We start from the raw sequence: 24,897 nt of genomic DNA, 5'->3' as shown, positions 1-24,897 counted from the left end.
GCAGAATTAAAGTAGAGTTAGAGGTCATGAGAATAATAACAGCACCTACCTCATGGGATTGTGAGGATCAAATAATATTTGTAAAGCAGCTGGCACTTGTGTGCCTCCCCACCCCACACACATTCCCTTATTTAGCATTGTGCCTGGCTTGTAGTAGGAGACAGATGAATATATGGATATAGATATCCATCGCACTTATTCTCTTGCTTTTTCCCCCTTTCTATTGGAGTTGAGGAAGTTGATGAAAAGGGAGGCTAAGATGTTTGAGAGGATTTGAATTTGGAAGTTCCCAAGTATAAGTGCCAGGGTTAAAGTAGATAGGAAAATATTGAGTGGAGGGAGAGTGACCTGAAGAGTGTTAAAGAAGAGCAACAGGGGGTGGAGCCAAGAAGGTGGAATAAAAACAGTGACTTGCTTGAGCTTTCCCCCAAACCCCTCCAAATACCTGTAAAAAATGACTCTAAACAAATTCTAAAGTAGAAGAATCCACCAAAAGACAGAGGGAAATAAATTTCCAGCCCAAGACAACCTGGATTGTTGATCAGAAAGTTATATTGCACTGAGCAAGGAGAGGAACATCCTTCAGCATGGGTGTGCACTCAGTGAACCTGGAGCAGGCCTCAGAGGACTGAATCACAGGCAGCTATGGTGGTTTCCAGACTTCTCAACCCATGAACGCCTAAGACAACTTAGAGGGTCAGTAGGAAAACCCTGTGACTGTGGTGAGAGAGAAGCTGGGTTCCAGCCCCAGTCCCCAAGTGCAGCCTCAGGGTGGCAGCTACTTGCAGAGCTTCTGGCCCACAGACTGAGGGGGAATCAAGTGGCTGATCAGAGGGAGGATTGCAGGGATCTCTTTGCTGGTGCTGAGGCAGGATTCTCTTGCTTTGTCCTGCTTGGATCTGGGCCACAGTTCTGGGTGACGGTCCTGGGGTGAGGAGGAGAGCTGGTGTGGTGGAGCTTGTAGGGTAATTAAAGAGGAAATCCTCCTCACAGTTCCAAGGCAGAAAAGAGTGCTTGTGGTCACTTATAGACCAGAGCACAGGCCAGGAAAGGAGTAAACACCTCACCCTTGATCATACCACCTTGGAAGAACTAAAAATTTACAGGTCCCTAGAATTATCTCTGAAAAGAGCTGCACAAAACCCCCAAAGCTTGGGACAGTACATTCTCCACACTGGAAACAGACCCCCTACCTTAACAAAGAGTTTATAACTCAAGTAATTGGCTGGGATCATGAGCAAGCAGTGCAAAAAGAGCCAGACCCTAGAATCTTACTTTGGTGACAAAGAAAATCAAAACTTATAACCAGAAGACAACAAAGTCAAAGCTCCTACATCCAAAGCCTCCAAGAAAAATATGAATTGTTCCCAGGCCATGGAAGAGCTCAAAAAGGATTTTGAGAAGCAAGTAAGAGAAGTAGAAGAAAAACTGGGAAGAGAAATGAGAGTGATGCAAGAAAATCATGAAAAACAAGTCAACAGCTTGCTAAAGGAGACCCCAAAAAATACTGCTAGCCTAACTCAGATGGCAAAAAGAGGTCTAAAAAGCCAATGAGGAGAAGAATGCCTTAAAAAGCAGAATTGGCCAAATGGAAAAGGAAGTCCAAAAAGTTACTGAAGAAAATACTTCCTTAAAAATTATAATGGAATAATTGGAAGCTAGTGACTTTATGAGAAATCAAGACACTGTAAAACAAAACCAAAAGAATGAAAAAATAGAAATTAATGTGAAATATCTCATTGGAAAAACAACTGACCTGGAAAATACATCCAAGAAAGATAATTTAAAAATTATTGAATTATCTGAGAGCCATGATCAAAAAAAGAGCCTAGATATCATCTTTCAAGAAATTATCAAGGAAAACTGCCCTGATATTTTAGAACCAAAGGGCAAAATAGAAATTCTTGTCTCAGTTGTAGGTGTACAGTTAGATCATCAAATTACTAGGGCAAAAGTAAAAATGAATACGATCTTAAATAAATAAATGAATAAAAATGAGGGGAAAAAAAGAAGAGCAACAAGGATCTAGATAGGGTAATAATAAACAAATGGGGTGAGTCTTAGAAGCAGAAAAGCTGCTGAATGCAAGGACATTATCAAAGTGCCTTCTTAGTATGACCAGCAAGGAGTTGACTCCTCCTCCTCGCTCAGGATATTCTGCTATATGAAAGAATGAGCAGCCAGTAGTGGGGAAGGTGAATATAAATGAGGGGCCTTCCCCAGAAAGCCATATGTCTGAGTATAAATATGGGAGAGCAAAGATTAAGGCTGAAGAGGAGTAATGGCAGACTAGGACGCCAGGGAGCACAGGGAGAGGAGAAGGGGTCACAGGAGGCTTAAGACTGGGAAGAGGGTAGAGCGATTTGAGAATGCCGGGAGAGATGGCAGGGTAGGACTTAGCTCTGCTACCTTATGACCAGTATAATCATAAGCAAATCACTTAACTTCTCTGCCATCTTTCCTCATCTGTAAATTGAGGAGGTTAACCATCATTCTCCTTTCTACATTTTCTACACTACTTTCTTGTAGTTCGACTCCTACCCGCTTGACTGCGTACTCTGGCAGTGTCTTTACTGGTTCATCATGTACATCATGTCTCTTACCTGTGAGTGTTTCCTACGGTTCTGTCTTGGGCCCTCTTTTCCTTCCACCTCCATACAGTTTCTTAGTAACTGCCATCAACTGCCATGAGTGTAACTATCATCTCTATGCAAATGATTTGCAGATCTGTGTATCTGTCTATCTCTACACACATATACATATCTATATCTCTACACACACACACACACACACACACACACACACAGAGTCCCAGTCTCTCCCCTCAGCTTCAGTCCTGTATCACCAGTTGCCTATTGGACATTTTGAAGTGGATGTCCTAGGGACATCCTGAATTTGACATATCCAAAATTGAATGCATTATGTTTTCCCGTAAACCCTCCCTTTGTCCAGACCTCTTATTTCTGTTGAAAGCACCCCTCTCCACGTTCATAGCTTCCTCGATAGTCCTCACCCCACATAGCCAGTCAGTTGCCAAGTCTTGCCATTCTGACCACCACATCTCTGTCATCCAGCACCTTCCCTCTGTTCACATAGGTACCAGGCCCTTATTGCAATAGCATCCCAGTTGGCCTCCATGCCTTACTCCATCCCTGCTGCTAAACTAATTTTCCTTAAACACAGATCTGATTCTATGACTGCTAAATCAACTCTGGTGACTTCCTATTGCATCAAGGACAAAATAGAAACTCCTTTGTGTAGCTTTTAAAGTCCTTCATAACTTGGCCTCTTTCTTTCCTCTTTGGTTATGATTTCCTCCTGCACTCTGTGACTAATCAGACTTGCCTTCTGTTTCTTGCACATAAACATGATGCTCCATCCGCCATGCCTGCAGTGCGTTCCTCTTCACCTGTATCTCCATCTTCCCAATTCCCCAACTGTTTATGTCCTCCCTCCCAAACTACTTTATAATTTATCTCTTAACTACCAGTTGATCAGATCAGAGGTCAGCAAAATTGGTGGTAATGACATCCCAGGAAGGTCATGTGGTAGTACAAACTAACTCTAAGCTATATGAGGCAAGTCATTACAGTCTTTGAGAGGAGCTAATGTCTGACCTGGGGGGAATCATCTGGTAAGAGTCTTCTAGTCCCAGGCAACAATAGTTGCCTCTGAGGAGCTAGGTCTGGTTTTTGGAACCCCAGGACCAGTATCTTGTCACTGCAGCCCCTTCATGGGATTAGGAAGACTATACCATAAGAGACATTTTAGCACTCTCTCTTTTTGGTTTATAAGATTACCAGCCATTTCAGGTTTGTGATTTTTTGCATTCAGTATGACACAGTGCCAGTATATTCCCCAATTTAGTCCCAAGATCTTGAAACATCATTCTTTGCTCCTTCTTCTAAACCAAGACCAAACTGGGTGAGTCAGTGGTTCATGGCAGTTGTTGAGGTAGTAGTTATTTTTGGTGTTTGCTTATTATATTTCCTGATTCCTAATTCTTTCCCTTTTCAGCTATTTTCCTGGACAGTGTGAATGGATTTATTGCCCAGGGGATGCCATATCTTCTGTTGCTGCTTCTGAGAAGAGCACAGGAAAAATATTCATCTATGATGGTCGAGGAGATAATAAACCACTTCATATTTTTGACAAGCTCCACACATCACCCCTTACTCAGATACGGCTAAATCCAGTTTACAAAGCTGTTGTGTCTTCTGATAAATCTGGAATGATTGAATATTGGACTGGACCTCCCCATGAATATAAATTCCCAAAAAATGTGAATTGGGAGTATAAAACTGACACAGACTTATATGAATTTGCAAAATGTAAGGCGTATCCTACTAGCATATGTTTCTCACCTGATGGAAAGAAGATAGCTACTATTGGTTCAGATAGGAAAGTTAGAATTTTCAGGTTTTTGACTGGGAAACTCATGAGAGTCTTTGATGAATCCCTAAGTGTAAGTCCATATAATTTCATTTTGCTTTTATAATTGATAAGTGTATCTGGCAGTGATTCAGTTACATTTAAAAAAAACCACTCCTTCCTACTAGCATCTTGGGGACTATACTTCTTAGTTAAACTGCTTGTGAGAAGTTCTTAATTTATTCCATTAGAAGATTGTTGTTGTGGAAATATACCTCTGATTTTCTAATAGAAACTGAAAAAATAGCGTTAGTTTTATAGAAATTAATTCAGCTAGCTTTGCTAGAACACATCTGTTCTATAAAGTAATGGATTTGTAATTTTTACCTTTTCAGAATCATAAGATTATGGGCTTAAAAATGTTCTTAATGACTCCTCTTATTTAAAAAATGAGAAAACTGAGACTAATACAGGTTAAGTGACTTACTCATTAAAGGACACACAGGAGCAGTGCTTTGTTTCCAAGTGAGATACGTTTCTGGCTCTTCATGACTCTATTTGAAATTTTTTTGGCAGAGATACTGGAGGGGTTTGCCATTTCCTCCTGTGGCTCATTTTACAGATGAGGAAACTGAGGAAAACAGGTCTTGACTCCAGACCCAGCACTCTATCCACTGAACCACTTAGCTGTCCCTATCTGCTGTTTCTACAATTAAACTTGGAGTTTTTCAAAACCATTCAGAACTTTTAGAGATAAGTGATCTTTAGAGCACTATTTAATCCAGTGACTTCATTTTGTAAATAAGAAAACTCATCCATAGAATAAATAGCTGACTGACTTGCTTGGGTCCTATAGCTAGTTGCAGAAAGAGCCAAGAATTGGAACCAGATTCTTCTACCTCCAAATCTAAATACCTCTTCTAATATGCTCACTCCATAACCACTTATGGGACAACCACTGCTATGACTACAGATCCACTTCTTCACTGTAAATTGAAGGTGATACTGATTGCCCCTAGTTAGGAGTGGGAGTAGCATGTAGTAAAGCACTGTTTTCCTAGTAGTGTTTATGATTTATACTGGACCCATCTACATTCTTTTAATGACCACACAGGTGCATTTGTTACATAGGAAGTAGGGATTAGCTGGAGAAGAAAAAGGTTTTCTCAGTACAAAGTTTAAAAAAAAACCTTACTTCTATGCTGTAAACTCTTTGGTCCTTAAAATGTTTGAGGATATTAGAGCTGGTTTCTTATAGTATTACTGTTTATAATATAACAATGGCTTCAATGCAGTTTTGAGGATAAATTAATCATGATTATTATATCCTTCATGGAGTCTTATCAGAAGCATTGAGATTCATTCTGGTTGCAAATGGAAATAGATGGAGAATGTGGTTTCTGGTGTGAGTGTCCTGCCAGAGTCATCTGTAGACAAACATTTAGAAAACACCAAAATGAAATGCATAATCTTCTAATTTTTTTTTCCTCCCTAAAGTAATTTTCCACACTTGTCTTAAAGAAAAAATCTCCCCTTTTGCTATTTCTTTAACCGTCAAGAGCTAAGCTAGTTATTACATGAAATCTAACAGTACCAGTAGCATATCTGAATGACAGTTAATGTAGAGCACTTTAAAGTTTCCAGATAACTTGTCTGTTGTCACATTTCATCCTCACATCAACCCTGTGAGCTACATAGGTGTTGTTACCCCTATTTCAAAGATGAGGAAACTGAGGCTCAGAGCAGTTAAGGAGCGCTCCATCTCTGATCCTGAGGTCATACAGCTAATAGGTTTCAGAGGGTGGGATTCAAGCCTATGACTTCTAGACCCCACTGTGCCACAGTGATTTCCTGATAACTTGGCAACATTTATGGGTTAACTCAATAGGAATCTATTCTCAGGAACTCAAAAAATTAAAGTTTTAGCAAAGTTCGTATGGTGTAGTGGGTAGAATAATGGACGTAAAGTCAAGAAACTCTGGCTTTGAATGTTACCTTAGTTGTGTACTGCCTGCATGTATAATCTGGGCAAACTACGTGAATTCCTTGAGCCTCACTGTAAAATGGGCATAATAATAAGATTATTTGAAGAATCAGGTGAAATAATGTATACAAAGCCTTTTGTATACCATAAAGTGCTATGAAAGGAGAACAAATAGTTCTAAAAAGAAGTATAGATAAGATGCACAGATTTGGGGCAAAATTGTAACTTAAATTGGGTATTACAGAATTTGTAATATGTAAATATACTACATTTACAATGTAAAGCTTGAAGCTTGTAGAAAATCACCTAATAGTAGATATATCCTTTTGCTAATTATAGGGTGGATAAGCATTGATAGAGGCTTTTGTGGGGCCAAATGGTTAGCTTCAGGCCTGGAAGCAAGAAACTTAAGACTTCTGCAGCTCTCTAGAGTGTTCTGTGTGTACCACAGTTGTTTGTTTATACAAACTAACCCTGATCTGAGGTTATAATGGAGCAGGAACAGATTATTCTGGATCACCCTGACAAACTAAGTGATAAAACTTGTACTAAGGTTTGAAGTGCCATTTTCCTTCTGCTTCCAAGGTCACAGACACTTAGCTATACAGTTGGACATCAGGGTTGATTGGTTTGATTTTATAAGATACTCCTAGTCCTTGCTCATGCTCCCAGCCTAATACACACACCTCATTCATTTCAGCTTTGGGAAATTCTATTTTTTGCTGCCCTTCCTACTTCCTTTAAAGTGGGAGGAGCAGCTTCCAGAAAAGGGCAGGGTGAGGAGATGAAGAAAGAGCTTTTAAGATTTTTTGGTACGTAATTTTAAAATAATTCATTTATCAACGAAAAAGACTAAAGCCCCGTGCTAGTCTGCACAAAGGAAACACTATACCCTCTGCCTAATTTTTCCAACTGCAATAAAAAGCTATTATGGAACTTTGCTATTTTGGCAGTAGAGTGTCCAGTGATGCACTGATTGGCCAAAGGATAGAAAAGTGAATCAGAGACCATGGTGTCCTTTGGGAAGCTGGCAAAGGGTAGTGCCAGGATATCCATCTTTATCTGCCAACCCAAACTAAAGGATTTGAGGAGCAGTGTTTTAAGTGTAACTACTACTTCTGAAACTTCTCCTAGTTAAAAACCTATCTAACTGAAATAAATATGTAACTGAACCACAGTCATAAGAAACAGTTTAGGTTGTATTTTAGTGAATAGAGCAGTGGATTGGGTTCTGAAACTGAAATAATTCAAGTTCTACTACTAACTGTGATAATAATAGCGAATATTAATATAGCACATTAAGGCTTCTGTGGTACTGTAATTCATCTGAGTTAGAATGTATCAACATATAATGGTGAGCCTATAAAGTAGGTAATCAAACTAATCCATCCATCTTGCAGATGAGGAAACAGGTGAAGAGACGTTAAGTAACTTTCTCAATCATACAGCTAGGGTTAGAAGCAGAATTTAAACTTTTCTCTGTTGACTCCAGTCCAGTACTGCCTCTTGTCATGCTGAGCTGTGTGTCTTAAGTCACCTTAAGTAGAACATTTAAGCCTACTGTGCTTCAGAATGCTCATCTGTAAACCGGTCAATTTGAATTCTTTGTATATTGAACCTACCACAGCATATGTTTGCCCTAAAGCTCAGGTTATGCTTTGTTTAAAAACCTCTTGAAAAGATTCCTAAAAAGTAAACTTTTAGGGCTCTGCTACAAGCCATAAAGACTTCTTTGTTTATTGCTGTCCCTGTAAGAAATGGTTATTTTGTTTCACAGATGTTTACTGAGCTACAGCAGATGAGACAACAACTACCAGACATGGAATTTGGACGGCGGATGGCTGTGGAGCGTGAGTTGGAGAAGGTGGATGCAGTGAGGCTAATTAACATAATTTTTGATGAAACTGGACACTTTGTGCTGTATGGAACAATGCTGGGCATTAAAGTCATAAATGTAGAAACAAACCGGTAAGTCTTAATATAAATTATGTTTCTTTTTTATGTATTTAAAGTAGTTTGACATGAAGGGAGTCCATTCATGCTCAGGGAAAACAATAGGAGTTTTGCTTGCACAAAGATCAGGTGGATTGGGATCAAATGCTTAAACTTAACCAAATGTTATGACTTCCCTTTCTGTTATTTCTGTTGTGTATAATCTCATGTAAAAATTTTCCATCCACATGTGTAAAAAAGCAATGGTAAGAGAATATGCTTAATATTTTAGACTTTGGCTTTTTCATTTTTTGTTTTTCTTTTAAAAACAAGCTTCAGTCTGTCTTTGGCTTATTGATTTAAATTAAGTTGTAAATAAACTTTTCGTGTAATATATTGCCAAAAAATCCTAACCACAAAATTCAGCATTATGGCCTGCTAGAAATAAAGTTAGAAGTTAAAATGCTTGAAACCACTAGAAGCCTTTTGTGCAAATACTCAGCTGCTTCTTAGTGCAAACTAGCCACAATCAGATACTGTCAACTGAATGAAAAGTATGTCTTAGAAAAAAAAAAATCCTACTCTATACATTCCTGCATATAAAGTAGTTTATATTGCAATTCTTGGCAATGCAAAAACCTTAGAGGGCTATAGGGAAGTTGGAATGAAAGGAGATCAAAAACTCCTGAAGTGAAAGTTAGAACTTTTTATAAAACAGGAAGTGACAGCACCTAGGACTTTGAAAAAGGATAAAATTTAGTGATTTAGGAAGGTGTGAGAGACAAAGAGAACAGTAATTTTACCTTTCATCAGTCATTCCTTATGATGAAGAATAATTGCTAATATCTTTTTGTCCATATAAGTTCTTACATCACTTGAAAGATAACTTTTACTTTGAAATAATAATATATTTTTGTATCTTACAGGTGTGTGCGTATACTTGGCAAGCAAGAAAATATTAGGGTGATGCAATTGGCTTTGTTCCAAGGAGTAGCCAAGAAGCATCTCTCTGCAACTACTATAGAGATGAAAGCATCTGAAAACCCTGTTCTTCAGAATATCCAAGCTGACCCAACAATAATTTGTACATCTTTCAAAAAGAATAGGTTTTATATGGTAGGTATGTGGTATTATTGAGAGACAGACCCCTCTCAAGGTTGAAAGGGCCACAAGAAGTGTAGTCTGTCTGATTCATACCTGTACAAGAATCTTCTCCATAAACTACCCAACAATTGCTTACCCAACCTTTCCTTGAAGATCTATAGTGAGGGTGGAACTGCCATGCCTCCTAAGGCATCCCATTCCACTTTCAGCTAACTCCTAATTGTTAGGAAAATTTTCCTTAGAGCTAGGAAATTGATCCATGCAACTCGAAATATGCATTCTGCAGCTTGTACCTTCAGCTATTAGTCCTGGCCCCAGTGACCAGTGAAACAAGTCTAATCTCTATTTTACATACTTCACAGCTTCTTCTCCAAACTAAACATTCCTAGCTCCTTCAGGTGATCCTTATACTACATGATTTTGAGATATTTTATTGTTCTGATTACTATCTTCTGGACACTGCCAGTTTTACCAATGTCATTCCTAAAATGTGGTGCCTGGAACTGATCCCAGTACTTCGAGTAGAGCGAAGTACATTGGAATTATCACTTCCTTCTGTACACTGTCTGCTTATCCAGCCTAAGGTCATAGTGGCTCTGTTGGTTGCCAAATCACACTGTTGACTCATTGAGCTTGTAGTCCACTAAACCAAATCACATTCAGATGAATGGTCGTCTAGTCATGCCTCCCCCCCTGCCCCCGCCATTTATTTTTCAAATCTAAGTGTAATACTTTATCATTCTTAACTTTTCTCTTACTAGATTTGGCCTGTCACTGTATTCAGTCAATCTTTTAGATCTTTTAGAATCTTGACTCTTTCATCTTCCCAGCTTTGTGTCATGAAAATTTGATAAGCATGCTATCTATGTTTTTATCAAAGAAATTGTTAAAATGTTAAACAGAATAGCGCCAAACCCTGGGACATTCTGCTAGGCAATTCCTTTCAGGTTTACTCTGAATCATCAATTTATTGACTTCTTTTCTGCTGGTTCTGAATTCATTTAACTGTCCTATTTTTCTTCATCTTGTCCATGAGGATGACATGAGCAACTTTGTCGAATACTAAAATCTAGATAAACTATGTTAACATTATTCCCTTGATCTGCCAGTTTAGTTTTGAATGTGTGACATTTCATGACTATACCTTCAGTCCAGTTTCATCTTTTAACATCTCAAGATGATCTGGTGCCACTGCTTTTTATTGTTTTGTCATCAGTCTTCTCAGCCTGTGTAATGGATTGCAAATGAATTGGTATTCCAAACTGATTTAACTGCTATGTCTCTTTGCTTTGTCGGACTATCTAATATTTGGTACCTGAATTAGTTTCTGGGCTCATTAGTCCTTGTTACAGTTGTTTTAAATTAAAATAAGTGAGGCTGTTCCCTTATTGATATGGATACTGCTTCCATTAATAAAGAGGGAGCAACCTTTCCATGCCATCTTGTCCTTTTTCAGTCTTTATCACGTTCTTTCGTGGATTCTTCAGTGAAGATCCATGCAGTGTACTAGAGGCTTTCCTTAGGTACCAGTGAAAATTTGTTGTCCATCCAGATGTTAAAGATTTATTTAGGGTGGAAGTACAGAATATAAAAATCTTTGGTCAAATAACTAAAAAATAGCTGTAGAAGTCTCTTAAATTCAACATATATTCAGTTTATATAATGTCAGAAAATTGTTTAAGATTGTTAGCTAATCTTTACCACTTCATTCTAAATATTTGGTTAGGCAGACAGAGGATGACAAAAAAGAACAAAGAGACAGGATGGACGTAGGGCAAGCAGAATTCCCTTACCATAAAGTGGCATTCCCTTAATATTCCCCTGGTTCTACTGATCACCTGCTGTGGGCCAAGGGAAACTTCCATGCTTTGGAAGTTTCCCTTAATAGTCATTTAGTTTTCAGGGTTTGCCTCTTGGGAATCCACAGAGGAAAAAGAAACATATGAGACTAAGAGACTGCCCAAATTTGCACCATCTGTGGCTGCCCCATGGTTCATCCAGAGCAGGCGGGGCTCTACAAGACAAGTGTCAAAAACGTGGACTGTTCACAGCCTACAATACTCCCCAGGGCTGCTTGAACCAGATTAAAATGTAATTGGGAAATATTTAATAGAATAAATAAAAATATTAGAAACATAATGTTAATGTGTTTTGCTAAGTCAATAGATTGCCCACAGGGATTCTTATGTATGGTTTATGGGCCCCTATTTCTTTTTGAGTTTGTCACAACTGCTCTACAGTATGAACTCTATGGTATGGCAGTAATGCCCACATGAAGCAGGTGGAGAGGAAATTTCTTTTCATAGAACTAAGTCCCATTTAGAACCTTTCCCTTTCATTACATTGTGGTAATTACCTCCTTAGTATGTTGATATAGAGAGGTGTTTTTTAAAAGTTATTTTTGGTTGCTTTCTTAGGATTCTCTGTTTTGATTAATACAAAGAAGGCAGACATATTTAATATGTATTGTTTAAATTCTTATTATAAAATTGAAAGTGCTTAGGCTTTTTTAGCATTGAGCAGGTAAACTAAACCATCATTGGTATGAAAATATAATCCTAACAGAAAAATTGTTGTTCTTTAGTTCACCAAACGAGAACCAGAAGATACAAAAAGTGCAGATTCTGACCGAGACGTGTTTAATGAGAAACCATCCAAAGAAGAGGTGATGGCAGCCACACAAGCTGAAGGACCCAAACGCGTTTCTGATAGTGCCATTATCCATACAAGTATGGGAGACATTCACATCAAGCTTTTCCCTGTTGAGTATGTACTAATATTTTTCATTGTAGATAAACTTTTAGGGGCATTAGTTAATTTAAAATAAGCTTATTTTGTTAGGTGGCATTTCTGAGATTATTTGAAAGAAACGTGTTGTCATCCAGTGCTTAGGGAACATTACTTTACAACAATATTCATTCTACTGGTATTTTTTATAGTAGAAGATGATTCAAATCAAGTTGTTGTTCTATCCGAATTACTGATGTGATCATGTAATGAAATTGACAAGTTCTGGTATATCAGAACTTCTAAGGTTTTGTGCCTGTTAATATGAAGAATTGATAATGCTAGGTTCATTTCATGAAAATTGTAGTAGTTATTAAGGAAGAAAGAGGAAGCATGCAGAATAATGACTGTCTTCATTCAGTAAGCATTTACTGAGTGCCTGCCATGTGCTGAAGACAGAGCTAGGTGCTACATGAAAATAAAATGAGTAATTTGATCAAGTAAATGTCATTGTTGCCTCGTGCAAGGTATTTGTCCTGGGTGCTTTAGGGAATAAAAAGGTTAAGACCCAGTCCCATTCTTCTGGAGAGATGAAAATAATAATACAAGGCATAATGCAGTTAGTACCATTAAAAATATTAGAATCAAAGGGTTATAGAAGTTAAGATGAGGGGCAGAAATTACTGCTGGCTTTCAGGATGTGGAGGGGAGTAGTCATGGAAAAGGTGCCATTTCAACTAGCTTTCGGACAAGTAGGATTTAACAAGAATGGTGGCAGAAAGCTTTCTAGGTAGCAGAAAGGTATAGTGTATTTAGGGAGAAAAATGAGCAGTTTGGCTGAAGCATAAAATCCATGTGGAAAGAAAAGTGGGAGGGTACAAATAGGAAAGTAAACCTATGAAACATTAGACCTGGAAAGGACTTTAAAGATCACTTACTCCAACACCCTTGTTGTATAGACGAGGTTACTGTAAAGTGGCACTCCGAATAGTAAGATTATCTTGTTTCTTGGCTGGCTCCTGTCTGACCAGGAGTAGGAGTAGGACTTGAGTCTCTTTATGTTCCAGGCAAGTGCTCTTTCCATGATGATAGGCAGGATGTATTGGCAGCAGGGCACAGGAGCAGAAAAAGGACAGAATGGAGACGATCCAGGGTTTGCAGGGTGGTTGGCATCTGGTGACTTCTAGGATTCTAATGAGACTATTGCTGAAACATGACTTTCAGGCTCGTAGGGAATGCAAAGAAAGTAAGGCAGGATCAGTAGGCTGGACAAAGTCAAAGGTGATCAGGCTGTAGCAGTGACAGGATGGTAAAAGTGGAAGAAAGGAACAAGCTTCTCGGTACATTCTGAGTTTGACATCTTAGAGTCAGAACAGTTATTAGTGAGGATGATGTTCAGGCTGTCATTGGGGCCAGTGGCTAGCCTAGGAAGAGTAATGAATGAAGAATATCCCTGGATTTTAAGAAACAGAGGTGTTAAGTTCAAGTTTTTAGAAGGTTTAGTTCCCTATTTAGATTTCATTGTCTTTTCCAAATCCAAAAGAACAAATAAAAGGAAAAAGAGAATAAATTGGAGAGGCAGAGCAGTATAATGGATAGCGTAGGATTTAAGAGTCTGGACCTAGCTTCAAATTTTGTCTCACATTAGTTGTTTGATCCTAGACAAATCACTTGAGCTTTCACAGCTTCAATTTCTTCATCTGCAAAACAGGGATAATAATATTGTATTATCTGCCTCATTCATTTGTTGGGAGAAAAGCATTTTGCAAAACTTAGAGCACTATATAAATGTGTTATTATATGACTTTTCATCTATTTTTAGATTCTTCCTTCCCCCCCAAAAAAAAGCTTGTCCTTAATTTGGGAATGATTTACATGAATAAACTCATAAAAGGAGTGAATGGGGAGAGGAGACAGAGACTTAACTAAATCCCAGAATACTAGCTTCTAAGAAGCAATGTAAGACAAATAAAGGGAGGCATGATTTTAAATGACAAGTGGTAGAAACTGACAATGTAAATGGGGTCAAAAATGTTTAGATAAAATATTAGTAACCTGTTCCTTGATGATCAGAGTAGGTCAAATCAATTATTATTTATTAAGTGCCTACTAAAAAGTGCCAGGCCCTTTGCTAATTAAGGGCAGGATGCTCCACTGCCCCTATGTTTTCAGCAATAGTGGAGGATAGAGTAGTTGTTCTGGGTCAGCTGAATATCTGAAGCAGCAGTTAAGGATGACAGAAAGAACCATTCAGCAAATTGAGACGTCTTTAAAATATTTTTTGAATTACTTATATACCTACTAAGATTTTGCAGCTTTTGTCATGTAACTAATTTTAGTCTCAGGATAGATCCATAAGGATGAGTATTTTTTTCTCTGAATTTCATAGATTAGTCATGTCACCCATTATTTAGTCTGAGTTTTAAAAAGAGGTCGAGAGCTATTTATATATTTACAAATAAAAAGAAAGCAATAATTTCTGCAGATTGCTTGAGGGTTTCAGTTGAAAAATATTGATTCTTTGATGTGGTTTTTTAAAAAAAAACACAACATTGTTAGGTTATATTCTTTTTGTTCTAACACCCCCAAAAGGCTGAAAATTTTTATGCAAATTTTTTGCTGTTTGTATTGTGCCAGAATTATAAAACTTAACCATTGAGACCTCAGAAGAGGTGAAACAAAGTGTATCTTCATATGAGAGGAAGAAGTACTGGAAAGAGTTATAGGATCTGGGCTCGTTGTGACTTTGAGCAGGTCACTAAATTATTCCTTATCTGGTTAGACTGTATTATCTCTAAAGGTCCTGTACCTAAACCTGTGATTCTTTTGATTCAGTTTAATTAGATATCAATTTTTTTTAACAAATTTGAATCTAGTATATCCCATTGAACTAGTAGGTAACCATCTTGCTATATGAGAAATTCTCAATTTAAATGTACCTAGACAATTATAAACCTTTTTTTTGAGTTGTATAGGCTACTGGCAAATGAACTTATGATGTCCAATCAGTGTGTTTATTTTTGTGTTCCACCATACTTCATCCTAGGTGTGATATCACAGTATTTGTCCCCAAGATGTTTCTGGCAATTGTAGGTCTGTGGTAGAGGTAAGAGGGGGAAGAACTAATTCAGTTCAACAAATATTAAGTGCCTATTTTGTGCAAATCCCTCAAAGTACAAAGGCAAAAATGAGATTGTTCCCTCTCTTAGAGAGATTACCCACTGCTAAGGGAATAATGTGTACACAGATAAGTATTCAAGGCAGCTTTGGGGGAAATAAGAACTAATGGGGTGGAGCAGGATAATGAAATGAGGTTGGAAGTAGTCAGGGAATGTTCCACCAAGATGTTGGTCCCTGAGCAAACCCTGAAGGAGTCTCAGACGTAGAGTTGAAGTTTATTCAAATGCACAAAGACTGGAGATAGAACGTCCAAATCAGGGCACAGTTCTTAGCATAGTTTGACTAAAACATACAGTATAGGAAGGGAATATTGTGAAATAAAGGCTGCAGAGGCAGATTGCATATAGATTATGGGCAGCATTAAACTATAGACGAATTAAGTAAGGAGTTCTGTATTCAAACCTAGTCGGGCAAACAGAACCACTACATTTTTTGAGTGATAGTCAAACCTGTGCCTTAGAAAAAATCTATTTTGGCAACTGTGGGGATGAATTACAGCATAACTGTAAGATGAAAATTGGTCAATTAGGGGGGTTGTTAACAGTTGAGGCAAAGGCCTGACCTAGGGTGATGGCCCTATGTATAGAGACAAGGGGGAAGATACAAGAACTAATGTAGAAGATACATTCAGTAGGATTAGGCAGCTGATTGAATGAGGTGAGGGAAGTTCAAGGTTCTTAACCTGGGATTTTTGCATTTGTATTTCAGTATGACTGATTTCCTTTGTAATCCCATGTATTTTATTTTATGCATTTAGAAACATTCTTCTTAGCAGGGGTGCCATAGGTACACCAGACATTCAAAGAGATCCATTGACCCAAAAGAGGTGAAGATTCTCCAGCCTCTAGTGGCTTCAGGGTCATGACCTCAGGAATTTTTAAATTTTGAAACAGGAAGTTGGCAGGAGATCAAAGGATGAAAAACAAAGTGTAAATAAAGAACATTTCATGCCTTTTAGTTACACTTTGCACACTGGGTTACAAATTGAAACTGTGACTGGTGAAGAAATGGCAGGTCAAGAAAGCAGAAAAAGCACATCTTGCTCAAGTATGCATGAGAAAAAGAGGGCAATAAAAATCAGCCCTGGATCAGTTTCTCAAAAGCTATCAAGTGACCAAGTCTTGACAAAAAAATCTTTCTTTATATGTACCTATCAGTCTGCAGAAGACGGAAATCTACAACCCAGATGAAAAATTTCCTTCACCTTCTCATACCTTAATTGTAAAAATAAGAGAATTGCAAAATAAGATATAGTATATTAAATAATTAGATGCTTCTATATTGCGCTGTAAAATCAATTAACATATACTTTAGAAAGTTTTACTTGTTACCCAGTATACGGGTATATATCATTTATAGAATTAATTATGTTATTTGTGGTTGTTTTTATTTTTAAAAAGTATCAGAAGTTGATTTTGATTACAACCTGTCTAATAGAAACACCACCACTGTGAAATTTAGAGTACTGTGACTATATAAAAGAGTGTGGTTGGGCTATTTTTAATTATTCTGGCCCCACCTCATTTTCTGGCCTCATTTTTTCAAGACTTCTTCTGAACATGCCATTAGAGTCTAATGAATGTCATGAAACTGCATTTCTGGAAATGTTTTAGTATTTTGTCAGTATAGGAAGCAGCTCTTCAACAGGTATAAAGCCTAACCTAATGGGATAAAAGAGTGAGAAAATATTTTACTTTCTACTCTCCAGGCCTGAGCTGCTTTTGAAATCATTTGGGAACAGAAAAAAAAATATGATTCACAGATTTTGTTTAAACATCAATGAATTCAAATTTATTTAGGAAGAATTTTTTGCATTATTTTAGAATTACTTACATTATATTTATATCTTTTTAGATGTCCAAAAACAGTGGAAAACTTCTGTGTTCACAGCAGAAATGGTTATTACAATGGGCATACATTTCACCGTATTATCAAGGTAAAATACAAATTTTTTTCTTAAGATTTGAGGTAAAAGGAATGACTGCTGCTTTTGAGGAGCTTCTGTTGGAGTTGAACAAACAAGACATATAGTATGAATCAACTAGATTAGAATTGGACAACAACAGGTGGAGATTCATGTGCTGATTGATCCAGGATATGCTGTTTGCCAAAGAGCTGGGAGAATACCAGGGAGTAGTTACTTTAGTGTGGGGTGCAGTGGTAGAGAAACATTGAAGTACAGAGTTACATTGTTTAAGGACAGGATTCGACACTGGTGGAGGAGTAGGCTGGTAAAGGCAAGGTCAGAAACAAACAGAAAGGTCATGTTGAAATGAGAGTTTGAGGGAGAGGAGACCATGGGAGAGAGATGAAACCTCATCTGCCATCATATGTAGTCCATTCTTTCTCCTACCCCCATTCAGCTTCTTAACCTCATTCACTCCATTCAGACTCTAGCTCACTGGAAAAAACACTGGCTTTGGCATCAGATGACTGAACTTAGAACCCCAGCTTTATTTACTTTCAATAAGTCATTGAACCTCTGGGTTCTTCAGCTCCTTATCTCTAAAATGAGAAACTACTAAATGCAGACTAGACAGCTGCTATGGTTCCTTCAAAATCTAAATCTGTAAACCTGTGATGAAAGCATATTTCTGCTGAGTGGAAAATGTGGAAACTTCTAAGACTTTCAGAATTTTTTTATTTCATATAAAGCATAAATAAAATCTAACACCCGGATATTTTTCAGCAAAAGACTTTCATTTCTCCTCTGTATACTTCTTTGGAGCTTGTTAAGGAACATGAATTTATAGATTAATCGTAGGACTTGGAGCCAGAAAGAACTTCAGAGATCTAGTCCAACTCCCTCCTTGAAGCTGAGAATTTTATTCAAGGTTAGAAAAAGCAGTAGCTAATTGAGTCAAGATTGGAACCCAGTATAAAGTCCAGTATTTTTTCACCTATGCCATATTGCTGCCCTCCCCGTTGATGTGTTAATTGTGACTGGTTTCAGTGTTTGTTGGGAAGGGAAAATTTTTCAGATTTCTAAGGAGACACAAGATGTCATGCTATCATACATTTCTCATAAAGTGCAAAATTGTAATTTCTAGCTCCTGAGGAGTTTAAGAGGAACTTTTCATTTTTGCCTAAAGTTAACAACCCTTAAAAGTGTCATATAGTTTGAACGCCAAATACAGTGGTTTGTGCAAAGGCAGCAATGTAGTAGAAAGGATAAGGGACTTTGCAGAATGAATCAGATCTTGGCTTTGACACCATGGCCTTTCTGAGCCCAAGTTTCATTATCTGTAAAATGGAAGTGACACTTATACCACTAACTTACAGAGAGGTTGTTAGGATTAATTGAGATAAAATGTGTGAAAGTACTTTGTAACTTTTAAAATTTTACATAAATATAGGTTTAGGTTTAATAAATGACTACTGAATTGAACTGGTGAAAAAGGGAATACCACTCATAAACTGAGACATTATTTAACTTCTTTATTAGTCTTTCAAGTGACTTAAGTGTAAAAAGGTTAATAAATCACTTAGGTCTGACAGGTATTGCCTTAGGGGGGAAAAAAAACCACCATTAAGTTAATTCTACTATGTGCTCATGCTTATCTGTTTTTCTAATCTAGGGTTTTATGATTCAGACTGGTGATCCAACAGGTACAGGTATGGGAGGCGAAAGCATATGGGGAGGAGAATTTGAAGATGAATTTCATTCAACATTGAGACATGATAGACCATATACACTCAGTATGGCTAATGCAGGTGCCAATACTAATGGATCCCAATTCTTTGTAACAGTAGTGCCAACAGTAAGTGCAGTGGCATTAAATGTCACGTATGTGTATGTGTTGATACATATTTTTGTTGTAAATCAAGATTTGATGGCATGTACTCTAAATGAATAGATAAACTGGTAAAGACAACAAAATATTAAGTGAAATGAAAAAATCCTACCAACTATAATAAAATTTCAAGTGACCAATTTTTAGATGACTTTTTAGAATTAGTCGCTTAAAAGTGTTGAAAACTTATTTTGGCCTATGATAGAATTGGAGATTGGTGTGCTAAATTGAGCATTTACAGTTTGGCTGTAATAGGACTTGTAGTGACATCCAAGTACCTCTGGGGTCTGCCAGGTAACTTGATCTTATTGTTCCAATTTCTGTATCTTTAAAAGGAGGCAGGAGATAGGTTTATCAGAGGTGATAATCTTGACAACTACATTGTAATACTTAAATTGTTTTTGAAAGCTTGTAACCTAAGGTACAAATTAAGTGTTCTTGTTTTCTAAAGATATGATGGAGGCTGCCATGTACAGGTTTTATATAGATTTGTATTTTCAAGATTATTTATACTAAATACTAACAGCATAAAACTCTCAAAAGATATTTTGAAATCACCTAACTACTACTGTAGTCCACTTTAGATTACTATTTTAAAAATGGGAGTCATCTATGTTTCTTTTAAACAAATGAACACTTTCTGTTTGATGAGACCTGTGGTAATGAGAAATGAATTTTAAGTATCTTAACCAGATGTAAAATCTGCTTATTGAAATGCCTAATGTTACATATGTGGAAATCTAGATTACCAAATTTAAGAATGTATATATGTTCCTTTTTTCCCCTCATTTTTCCTATGATACAGCCTTGGCTTGACAACAAGCACACAGTATTTGGACGAGTAACAAAAGGAATGGAAGTTGTCCAGAGAATTTCCAATGTCAAAGTCAATCCAAAAACAGATAAACCTTATGAAGATATCAGCATCATTAATATTACTGTCAAGTAAAAGCAAATTTTCAAGTCCATTATGAGAATATATGTACATTGAAGTCAGTGAAAGATAAAAAAAAATTTAAAGCTCCAAGACTGAATATCCTCCCAAACTAATCATGTATTTAAGTGTCTAAAAGTATATTTTTGTATTTTATTAAAAATGATTTAAGATACTGTGCCTTCCTTTGTATGGTCTCCATATAAAACTGCAGCTGTTTATGTAGTTTTGTTTATATGTGCCTTATCTTTAAATGATATTGAATGGTACTGATTAGTACTAGTCACTCATTACTCTTTGCTTATTAAAAACCAAGATTTCCCTCCCTTCCTACAGCATACACAGTAGTGCTTTTTCAAGCCTTCTACTAGAGCTCTTGATCTGTGTCTCCCTTTAAACTTAACATATGGGCTTTATGAGTGAATTTGGTTATGGCATAAGGACCTTGGCAAAATGAGAGCAAGACACTCATTTGGCAGGGAGGTCAATATCAAAAGACCACAAAAGTTAAAAAAAAATTCCTTTATTAAAAAGAGCATAAATTATATACTTACATCTTCAGGTCTCTGGAACATTCTCTGACCGGTGCTACGGGGCCAACACCAACAACATTTATTTAAAGAACATGAGAGCCACAGGTCCATAGTTATACGTAGTTTATGGGGTACATATATGTCTTGATTATTATCAAACATACCACAATTGCCCAAGAAGCCAGGAGGCAACAGCAGTGTTTCCCTTCCCAGCCCTGCCACCAGTCATCTTCGTGGGATGAAACCTGGAATCTGCCTTAATATATCTGGGGGTCCCTAGCAGCTCCACCAACTGAAGATGAAGGGAAAAAAATCTCTTGACACCATCAAATGATTCAACATCAGAAATGGACACGCATTACCATCTGCGTTGCTGCTGCATCCTAAGGACCACTGAGCTTTTCTATCTGGTTTGCAGCTAAAACCTGTATGTGCCATCTCCTCTGTCTGTAATACTTTTTTTATAAGTTGAATACCACATTCTGGCTCAGCAACCATAAACAAATCACAAATTTTCTGATGTAAGCCTCCTCATCTAAAAATAGGGATAATGATTATCATCATTAGAAACTTATGAGATTGCCCTTAGGACCAAATTAGAACATACACACATTAAGTGTGTGGTGAACACTAAAGTCCTATACAAATGTCACCTGATATTTTGTAACAAGGGAAAACTACAGTATCTGAGGATGGGGAAAAAAGGGAATAGTTTGAAAAACTAGTTTGTTAAATAGGCCAAGAATGATTAAAGAAACAAAGGGGAATTTAAATCTACAACACGACAGTTTCTCAGAGAAGACTAGGAAGACTTGTATAAACTTGGTGAAGATTTGATTAGGAAATGATTTATACAATAACAACATCGCAAAGACAGTGTAGAAAGATGCAAGAATTCTGATCAATATAAATAAATGACTAATCATAACTCCAGAGGAACTTTGATGAAACGTACTCCAGAGATAAAGAAACACCTCGAGGGAGAAATGATGGGATCAAGATGGAGACTGAGAAGTATGTTTTTGGACTTGGCCAAGGCAGGAATTTGTTTACTTGACTATGCCTATTTGCTTTAAAAGGGTTTTTTTTTAAATTGAGGGTAGTTGAGGAGGTAGAAGGGAGAAAAAACTAATATTTGATAATTAAAAAATAAATGAATAAAAGTTTCTCCCCAGAAGAGAATTAAATAGAACCAGGAGAAAAATATATGACTGTAACATAAGAGCTCTAAAAAAAGAGCTTTATCCAGTCTCCTTCAGCAGACTGCTTCCTCTCATCCTGACTGATTTAGCTTCAATCTCTCCCTCTGTCTCAACTGCCTATAACCATACCCCATGTCTTCCCTCAAAAAACCCTCACTTGATCCTTTCATCCCTACTATCTTCCTGTATTTCTTCTGCCCTTTGTGGCTAAATCTGCATCTACAATAAGTGCCTTCTCACCCTCTTATGCCCTTAAAATTCAGCTTCCAGCCTCATCATGCTGCTGAAATTGCCTCACCAAAGTTTTTAATTATCTCTTACTTGCCAGATTCAATGGCCTTTTCACAATTTTCCCTTTTCCTTGACCCCTCTGCAGCCTTTGACACTGCTGATCGCTCTCTCCTCTGGGTTTTTGGGACACCATTCTCCTGGGAATTTCCCTGCTAATCAGATCCTGCCCCTTTCTCAGTCTCTTGTTGGACACTCATCCAGATCATACCCTCAGAAGATGTCTCACAGTGCTGCCTCCTCAGCCTTCTCTTCTCCCACTATACTACTTCACTTGATGATCTCATCTCCACAGATCTAATTACCGTCTTTGCTAATGCGGGCATGTGGTGATACAGTGGATCAAATTCTGGAGTAGAATCATCATTTTTAGTTCAAATCTGACCTCAGGCACTAGCTATGTGACCTTGCAAAAGTCACAACTCTCATCTGTCAAATGAGCTGGAGAAGGAAATGGCAAATCACTTCAGTGTCTTTGCCAAGAAAACTCCAAATAGGGTCATGAAGAGTCAGACACGACTGAAATGCCTGAACAACTTGGTGATGATCCTTAAACCTACCTGTCTTTCCTTATAGGACCTCTCTGTTGACCCCCAGTCTCTCATCTCCAGCTGCTTTTCAGACATTTCGAAATGGATGTCCCCCAGGTATCTTAAACTATGTCCAAAACAGAACTCACAATCTTTCCTCCTCAGTGTCACCCCGCTGCTATGTTTACTAATACTGATAAAAGCAACACCATTCTCTTCAGGCTCACAACCTAGGTGTCATCCTTGTCGCACCACTCTCACCCTGGGCCTGTATTTGATCTGTGGCCAAGGCCTATTGATTTCACCTCTGACACCACCCTGGTACAGGTCCTCATCACCTCATGCCTGGACTATTGCAAGTCTGCTGGTGGGTCAGCCTGCCTCAAGTACCCCCCACCCCCACCCCACCTCCCATCCATCCATCTTCCAGCCCACCAATTTTCCTAAAGCAAAGGTGTGACCATGTCGCCTCACCACCTTACTCAATGAAGTCCAGTGACTCAGAATCAAATACAAAAAGCTATCTGGCATTCAAAGGCCTTCATAACCTAGACCCCTCCTACCTTTCCAGTCTTCTTATACCTTATTCCCCACCACCTACTCTTCAGTCCAGTGACACTAGCCATGCTGATCCACAAAGACACTTCAACTTTCAGCTTCAGGCATTTTCTCTGCCTGTTGGCCATGCCTGGAATGTCCTCCCTCTTCTGTTCCCACTGCTGACCTTCCTGGCTTTAAGTCCCAAATAAAAGATTCCATGTACTACAGAAGTCTTCCCCAACCACTGTCAATTCTAGTGCCCTCCTGATAATTACTTCCTATTCTGCATGTAGCTTGTTTATACATGTTTGCTTGCTGTCTCCCTCATTAGATTGTGAGCTCCTTGCGAGCAGACTGGTCTTTTGCCTTTTTATTTCCCCAGCTTTTAGTACGCTGTCACTTAGTAGGTACTTAATGTGTACCAACTGACTATAATCATATTAGCCCCTTAAAACAAATAATGAAGCCCATTTCCCTTCTCTTGAAACGAAGGTGAGATTATATTAAGACAATGTAATGTACACCCTGTTGGGCGTATTCACTGTATCCACCATTTTTGATAGAGAGGAAGAATTCAATTTAGGGAATAAGGATGTGTGTGTATCTTTAAACGATGGCACCAATATGAGGCACCAATAAATTTTGTTTTGACAAATTTAAGCTTCAAGAGATTTTTTTTTATTCTGTAAGATAAATTTTGTAAAATAAACTTCCAACCAAATTATTTCTAAAGTACTATTATCTTTTAAGAAATGTACTTGAGCCGCTTCTGGGAGCCAAGATGGCAGAGTGTAAAGGTAGTCGCTCTCACTCTCCCCTATCAACCTCTGCAAACCCAGAAAATATCAGCCCAGGGGAAACAAAACAAAACAAAAAAAAACCCTGGGACACCTGAACTAGAAGAAAGACAAGGAGCAGCAGTGAAGTAGCCCAGCAAACAGATTTCTCAGTGCCTCAGCAAAAACAAGGGACCCCAGGCCGGTAAGTACCCTGTGGCATTCATCTGCAAGGAGGTGAAGAAAACAACCTAAAGGCTTCCTAAAGCCCCAGTCTTGCTGATTCCAACCCAACACCAGGTGAGCTGTAGGAAGCCTCCAATTGTGAAGAAATCCTGAAGCCCAGGTGGCAGAGCAGGCAAACACCAACACCTGGACCTCCGAGTGCCTCAGTGAGGGCGGGGGAACCGGTGGAAACCAGCTCAGAAAACCACCAGGAGCCTCGGCACTCCACTGCAAAGGAATCTCCCAGTGCATTAGCAGAAACGAGGGAGACAACACTGCAGGGGGCCCCAGGCAGATAAACATCCTGCAGCAGCCATCTAAAAGGAGCTGAAGAAAGCTAAAGGAAAGGAAAAGCAGGCAACCTAGAATTGCCTGAAAGTTCCAGCCTTGCTGATTCCAGCCCAACACAAGGTAAGCTGCCAGAAACCTACAGCTCCAATCCCATAAGAGGCCCCAGAACAAAGCCAGTGACCAAGACCTAGGCTCCCAACACAAGAAGCTTGGGTCAGTACCCTCTGTTCCCCAGCAGGAGAGCTCAATCTCTTTAAAGGCCAGGGAATAAAGAAACACCATGAGTAAAAAGAAACGTACCATAGATTCATATTATGAGAAGAGTGAAGATCAAGACAGAAATTCTGAAGAGGACAACATTGTCAACAAACCCACATCTGCAACAACAAAAGGGAATATGAACTGGTCTGAAGCCCAAAAAGCCTTCTTAGAAGAGCTCAAGAAGGATTTTAATAGTCAAATGAGAGAGGTAAAAGAGTCCTTCAA

At 38.2% G+C, this 24,897-nt stretch overlaps 2 protein-coding genes across 3 annotated transcripts in view; one reads left to right on the top strand and one right to left on the bottom strand.

Moving 5' to 3' along the window:
- PPWD1 (peptidylprolyl isomerase domain and WD repeat containing 1) overlaps positions 1-20,201 on the top strand; it is a 37,584-nt gene extending 17,383 nt beyond the window's left edge. For both annotated transcript variants that reach the window (XM_021007271.2, XM_021007272.2), the window contains 7 exons: positions 4,018-4,465; positions 8,133-8,323; positions 9,214-9,403; positions 11,976-12,157; positions 17,153-17,234; positions 18,877-19,059; positions 19,898-20,201. In XM_021007271.2, the coding sequence (XP_020862930.1) occupies positions 4,018-4,465; positions 8,133-8,323; positions 9,214-9,403; positions 11,976-12,157; positions 17,153-17,234; positions 18,877-19,059; positions 19,898-20,041 (1,420 nt within the window). In that variant the 3' untranslated portion in view covers positions 20,042-20,201. The remainder of the gene's footprint in view (positions 1-4,017; positions 4,466-8,132; positions 8,324-9,213; positions 9,404-11,975; positions 12,158-17,152; positions 17,235-18,876; positions 19,060-19,897) is intronic.
- Positions 1-24,897, bottom strand: part of TRIM23 (tripartite motif containing 23) — a 100,383-nt gene that overhangs the window by 7,345 nt on the left and 68,141 nt on the right. The gene's annotated exons all lie outside the window — the stretch shown is intronic.

The sequence above is a fragment of the Phascolarctos cinereus genome, unplaced genomic scaffold (assembly GCF_003287225.1).
Source record: "Phascolarctos cinereus isolate Bilbo 61053 unplaced genomic scaffold, phaCin_HiC Scaffold_4;HRSCAF=312, whole genome shotgun sequence".
NCBI lineage: Eukaryota > Metazoa > Chordata > Mammalia > Diprotodontia > Phascolarctidae > Phascolarctos > Phascolarctos cinereus.
This window is presented reverse-complemented; position numbering and strand designations above follow the sequence as displayed.